The 5,852-nt window shown below is 38.1% G+C and overlaps 1 protein-coding gene across 5 annotated transcripts in view; it reads right to left on the reverse strand.

The window, feature by feature from the left end:
* Nucleotides 1-1,691: 1,691 nt before the first annotated feature.
* Nucleotides 1,692-5,852, reverse strand: part of HAUS1 (HAUS augmin like complex subunit 1) — a 14,595-nt gene continuing 10,434 nt past the window's right edge. Inside the window, exons 7-10 of one of the 5 annotated variants that reach the window (XM_077777663.1) lie at nt 4,915-4,986; nt 4,626-4,673; nt 3,335-3,364; nt 1,692-2,037 (exon numbers count right to left, since the gene is read on the reverse strand). In XM_077777663.1, the coding sequence (XP_077633789.1) occupies nt 2,014-2,037; nt 3,335-3,364; nt 4,626-4,673; nt 4,915-4,986 (174 nt within the window). In that variant the 3' untranslated portion in view covers nt 1,692-2,013. Of the gene's footprint in view, nt 2,980-3,279; nt 3,365-4,625; nt 4,674-4,914; nt 4,987-5,852 lie in introns of all 5 variants that reach the window. The other 4 variants (XM_077777662.1, XM_077777666.1, XM_077777664.1 and 1 more) reach the window with 4 other exon arrangements.

The raw sequence follows: 5,852 nt of genomic DNA on the forward strand, positions 1-5,852 counted from the left end.
TGAAAAAACAAATAAATAAATAAAATAAAATCAAGAACCAGACGTTCAATCGATTGAGCCACCCAGGTGCCCCGAAACACAAAAGTTAGCCAGTTTTATCTGTCTCCATGTAGTAAGCTGGGGTGATCACAGGACTCACCTTTTTTCTCTTGTCTTAGGAATGAATGTCCTGTGCTTCCTTGCTATTCAATATCTGAAGACTATCGTTTCCTATTGTTTGTTTGTTTTCCTGTGTAAAGCAAGGCAGTCAACCTGATCACTTTTCTCTACCTGGGTCAAAAGCAGAAATCCGTGTTCTGATTATAGAGTTTTCATTATTGCTCAGTTCAAAACATTTTCTAATTCATATTATTGTTCAATGCATAAATTTTTAAATGTTTTATTTATTTCTGAGAAAGAGAGACAGTGTGAGCAGGGGAGGGTCAGAGAGAGGGGGAGACAGAATCTGAAGCAGGCTTCAGGCTCTGAGCTAGCTGTCAGCACAGAGCCCGACGCAGGGCTCGAACCCACGAACCGCGAGATCATGACCTGAGCCGAAGTCGGATGCTTAACTGACTGAACCACCCATGTGCCCCAATGCATATGTTATTTAGAATGTTTTTCTTAAATTCCAAACATACGACTTCTTAGTTACTTATTTTTATCTAATTGCATTGTGATGAGAGAACATGCTACATAGGATTTCAGTGCTTTTGTAGTGGTTGAGATTTCCTTTACTGCCCACTGTTGGGACAATTGTTTTTTTTTTTAGGTAAGCTCCATGCCCAATCTCCAAGTTTGAACTCATGACTCTGAGCTCAGGAGTCACATGTTCTACCAACTGAGCCAGAAGGAGCCCCTGAATAACTGCTGTAAGTTTTCTGGGTGCACCTACAAAGAACATGTATCCTGTGGCACTCAGGTATAGGATTCTGCATATGTCCAATGGATCAAGTTGTAAATCGTGTCGTTTAAACACTCTGTATACTTGCTAATGTCTTTCTGCCTGTTCTATCATTTACTGAGAAGTATGTAGTGTACTGTTCTTGTGGATCAAAAGTTCTCTCACGTATAGCATACACTTAGAAGTTTTTCTTAAAACCTCTTCTTTTGATCTTTATCTTTTAACTAGAACATTTTTCTCACTTATATTTAATATAATTACTGTTAGGGGTGCCTCGGTGGCTCAGTTGTTTTAAGCATCCAACTTCAGTTCAGGTCATGATCTCACGGTTTTTGAGTTCGAGCCCCATGTTGGGCTCTGTGCTGACAGCTCAGAGCCTGCTTCAGATTATGTGTCTCCCCCCCTCTCTCTCTCTCCCCTGCTCACGCTCTGTCTCCCTGTCTCTCTCAAAAATAAATAAACATTAACAAAACAATTAGGGGCATCTGGGTGGCTCAGTCAGTTAAGTATCCAACTTTGGCTCAGGTCATCTGTGCTGACAGCTCAAAGCCTGAAGCCTGCTTTGGCTTTCATGTCTCCCTCTCTCTCTGTCCCTCCCATGCTCGTGCTCTCTCTCTCTCTCTCAAAAATAAATATTTAAAAAAATAAAAATAATAATGTAATTACTGCTTAATAAAATTATGCTGGTCCAAAGTTTCTTTGATTCTTACAGTGCATATTTTTACTCTCCTTTTACTTTGAACATTAATTTCACAAGCTACTTTTATCAATTAGCTACTGCAGCTAACAATCAGCCCAAAACTCAAAATAAGCTTCAAATAATAATCATTTATTATTTCTTATGATACTTTGGGTTGACTGCATGGGCTTCTGGCCCAAGCCAGGTTGATCTCTGTAGCCTGCTGGTGGCTTGACTGGGGCTAGACAGTCCAAGACCCCATTCAGATTGTTGGCAGTTGGCAGCTGGCTTGGTCTTGGGTGCGGGCGGGGCTTGGCTGGAATCACTTGTTTCTCATCCATGTAGTTTTTCATCCTCCAACAGTTCAACCTTCTTTACACAGTGGTTTCAGAATTCCAGAGCCACAAGACAGGGCAAGCTCTAACACACAGTTTTTAATCCTCTGCTTCTGTTACATTTGCTGTTGTCTAATTGTCTAAAACAAATCACAAGGCCAAGGCAATAGAAGAGGTGGAGATACAGACTTCATCTCTGGATGGGAGAAGTGGCAGAGTCACCACACAAAGGGTGAGTGCCCAGGGATAGGAGGGATTATCATTTCCACAATCAATCCAAGCTGCCTTACCAAAAACACTGGAATTAAGTCAAAAGACAAATGACAAACTTGGGAAAAATATTTACAATGCAAATCACAAAAGACTAACTTAGCTAATACACAAGGGGCTCCTATAAATTGTTAAGATAAAGACAACATCACTATACCTACATGGCTAAATAATATGGACAGTTTTCAAAAAAGGAAATATAGTATCTTTAGTATTTTGCATTTCCACATATTTGTGAGAAAGGAGGTGGACATTTTTAAGGTCATATAGCTAATCTTTAAAAAAACTGATTGCAAAAAAAAAACCCCTCATTGTTTCATTTTCTTCTTTTTTAAAAATTAAACTGGTTGTTTCTTAGTCACATAGGACAAAATTTTTCAAAGTACAAAAAGGAACACAATGCAAAATTTCTTCTTTTTCCCTATACCACAATTGTAATGGCCTTTGATTTTACTTATGAAAGATTTTGTCATGTAGGAATTTTTAATCCAAATTTTCAAATATTTCTATCATTTCATTTATAGCTCCTGGATTTGGGTCCTCTGTTACTGACCCTATAATTATTTAAAAGTCAAAACATTAAATCTTCTCCCCAGTTTCTCTTACTATCTTTTTTTTTTTAACATTTAAATCTTTGATCCTTGGGATTATCTTGATGTAAGGCATGAAGTAAGGATGTAGCACCAAGGGTTGAATTATCTCTCTCTCCACTACTGATTTAAAAGGTAGTAGTCCCTTTCATAAACTAAATTCCTGCATATATTAACAACTGAAGGCAAGCAGGTCAGATCACAAGGAATGGCAGCAAAATCCTAGTGGGAGGAGGAGGGAGAAAAATAACTGCGTTACAGAACTCTTTACTTAGCTGGCCTCATGAGTGACTGCGTGACAACTGTCATAATGTTCACCAAAGAGACCCAGTGAGGGACACTTAACTGTCAGCAACATAGAAATCCCACAACGCTTTGTGATATGAAAACTGTGTACTTGGGCACAGAAATGCAATACACAACCAGAAACCACTGTTCCATAAACAGCGACATTATTATCGCATCCAAGAACACAGGAGTTAAACTATTAAGGACAATTGTTTCAAGTCCTATTCAATTTACTCTGTTAGGGAAGATGAAGCTTACTGGACCCAGGTCACAGTTCCATCATATTTACTTTCTTTGTAAGCTCAGCTTCAATGGTATCCTAAAGGAAGAAATAAGCACCATAAATTCTACAAATAAGGACATAAAACAGGTGCTCTAACTTCTATTGTTATTTAAAACAAGGGAAGCAAAAAAGAAAAACATTAGAACAGAAATTTAAAAATACCATTATAAATATTAAATATGTGTTTAGACATTCCTTGCTTTTACCTCGCCCCCCCTTTTTCCCACATCCCAAAAGTTTTCAGACCCCTGATTCTAGTAAACATCTTAAGGGGGAAAGAACTCTTTAGAGAGATGAATCGGTCTATCGGTATAGAGACACTTGAACACATTTTCTCACTTCTGCTGCTTGAGCAATGGACTTCCTCAACATCTCTCATGTTACCTATTTTCCATTCTCATTGCCACTTTCTCATTACTTCTCACCTGGTCTAAATACGCCAACTGGTTTCTGTAATTTTCTTTCTCCTTCTTCCAATCAACCCTCTACACTGATCCCAGAATAATCTTCCTAAAGAACTGGCCTAACCAAAAAGCGTAGCTTTGATCACATTTCATTTCTCTTTAGCTTAGAAAATTATAGAAACACACAGCAACAATAACATTGAGTGGTCCCATACAGCCTCCAAGTTCAACTCCGTTTATATTTAAGTTCGTCTATATCATAATCTAGTTGACCTTCTTTAGCCTTAATGTCCATTGCATACCCCTAAACAGCTAGGCCACATCACTTGCCAAAGCGTGGAAAAGTCCTCCATTTTTCAGCTCATACACCTTTGTTAATTCTTTTGATTAGAATACTCTGTCTGGAGACACCTGGGTGGCTTAGTTGGTTAAGCAATGGACTCTTGGTTTAAGCTCAGGTCACGAATTCATGGTTCGTGAGATTGAGCTCTGGGTTGGGCTCCATGCTAACAGCTTGCTAGGGATTCTCGCTCTTCTTCTTTCTGCTCCTTCTCTGCTTGCTCTCTCTGTCTCTGTCTCTCTCAAATTAAGTAAATAAACTTTAAAAAAAAAAAAAAAGAATATCCTGTCTCACAATCCCCCTTTTCCAACCAGGAAAATCTATGAAAAAAATTTAAAAGACATAAAAGATCACTATGTATTTTTTATGGCAAGAAATACATACACATATCCAAAAAAGTATTTTAGAAAATGCATGTTAATGACACACAATAGCTTTGGGACTGTGGTTTACCTTGGAGTAGAAAGGAAATAAGGGCAGAGGGAGCTTTAGCTATATCAGTGTTTTTTTCTTTCTTCTTAAAAAATAGGAAGAAAAAACTGGAACTACTTACTAGTTCCCGCTTTGCTTCTTCAATTTTCACCTGAGCAAGCGACGGATTCTTTTAAAGAAAAATAAAACAAGGAAAGGTTATATGGCTTCAATTAGGACTCAAGGAGAAAAAGTGCAACAGTCTTTTTCAAAAGGCAAAACACCTTACAGAGAGTGTATCCAGTGTCCACACAGCGCTGAAACTTAGCACAGACTTGAAATCCTTAAACGTGAACCCAGCATTTTCATGATCATTTAGTACCCTTGTGGAAAGCTAGACAAGACTTTTTTTAATTCATAAAGATAATTACCGGCATTAAATCTAAATAGGATTCCAATTTTTTCTTCAAAGGTATAGTCTGTTGTTTTAGTTCTGCCAATTTCTGGGGGTGGAAAAAATTCGAGAGTCACAGAGTGATAGAGATATTGTAATGCAACTAAACACTGCTCATATCTGAAATAAAACATAATAAAGCATTAACATTAACCTATTTTAAATAATATACCAAATTGTATCAATATGTTAAATTAAATTAAAAAATATATGAATAACAAACTCACTTTCAATGGAAACAATCGTTATTAGATGCTTAAAAGAGAAAAGTTGTACTCCCATTTACTAAGAATTGGATGTGAGTAGGGCACCTGCTGGCTCAGTGAGTAAAGCATGCAACTATTGATCCTAGGGTTTTAAGTTTGAGCCCCACAGTGAGTGTAGAGAGGACTTAAAAATAAAATCTCTAGGGGCACCTGGGTGGCTCAGTCGGTTGAGTGTCTGACTTTGGCTCAGGTCACGATCTCATAGTTGGTGGGTTCAAGCCCCGCGTGAGGCTCTGTGCCGACAGCTAGCTCAGAGCCTGGAGCCTGCTTCAGATTCTGTATCTCCCTCTCTCTCTGACCCTCCCCTGCTCATGCTGTCTCTCTCTCTCAGAAATAAATAAAAAACATTAATAAAAAAAAATTTTTTTTTAAATAAAATAAAATCTCTAGGGGTGCCTGGGTGGCTCAGTCAGTTAAGTGTCTGACTCTTGATTTTGGCTCATGATCTCATGGTTCCTGACTTCGAGCCCCGCATCGGGCTCTGTGGTGACAGTACAAAGCCTGCTTGGGATTCTTTCTCTCCTTCTCTCTCTGCCCCTCCCCTGCTCTCTTGCTGTCTCTCTCAAAATAAATCTTTAAAAAATTAAAAAATAAATTAAAAATAAATAAAATCTTAAAAACAGAAAGAATAGGATTTAAATATGCTGTC

Source organism: Crocuta crocuta, unplaced genomic scaffold (genome assembly GCF_008692635.1).
Source record: "Crocuta crocuta isolate KB4526 unplaced genomic scaffold, BGI_CrCroc_1.0 scaffold36, whole genome shotgun sequence".
NCBI lineage: Eukaryota > Metazoa > Chordata > Mammalia > Carnivora > Hyaenidae > Crocuta > Crocuta crocuta.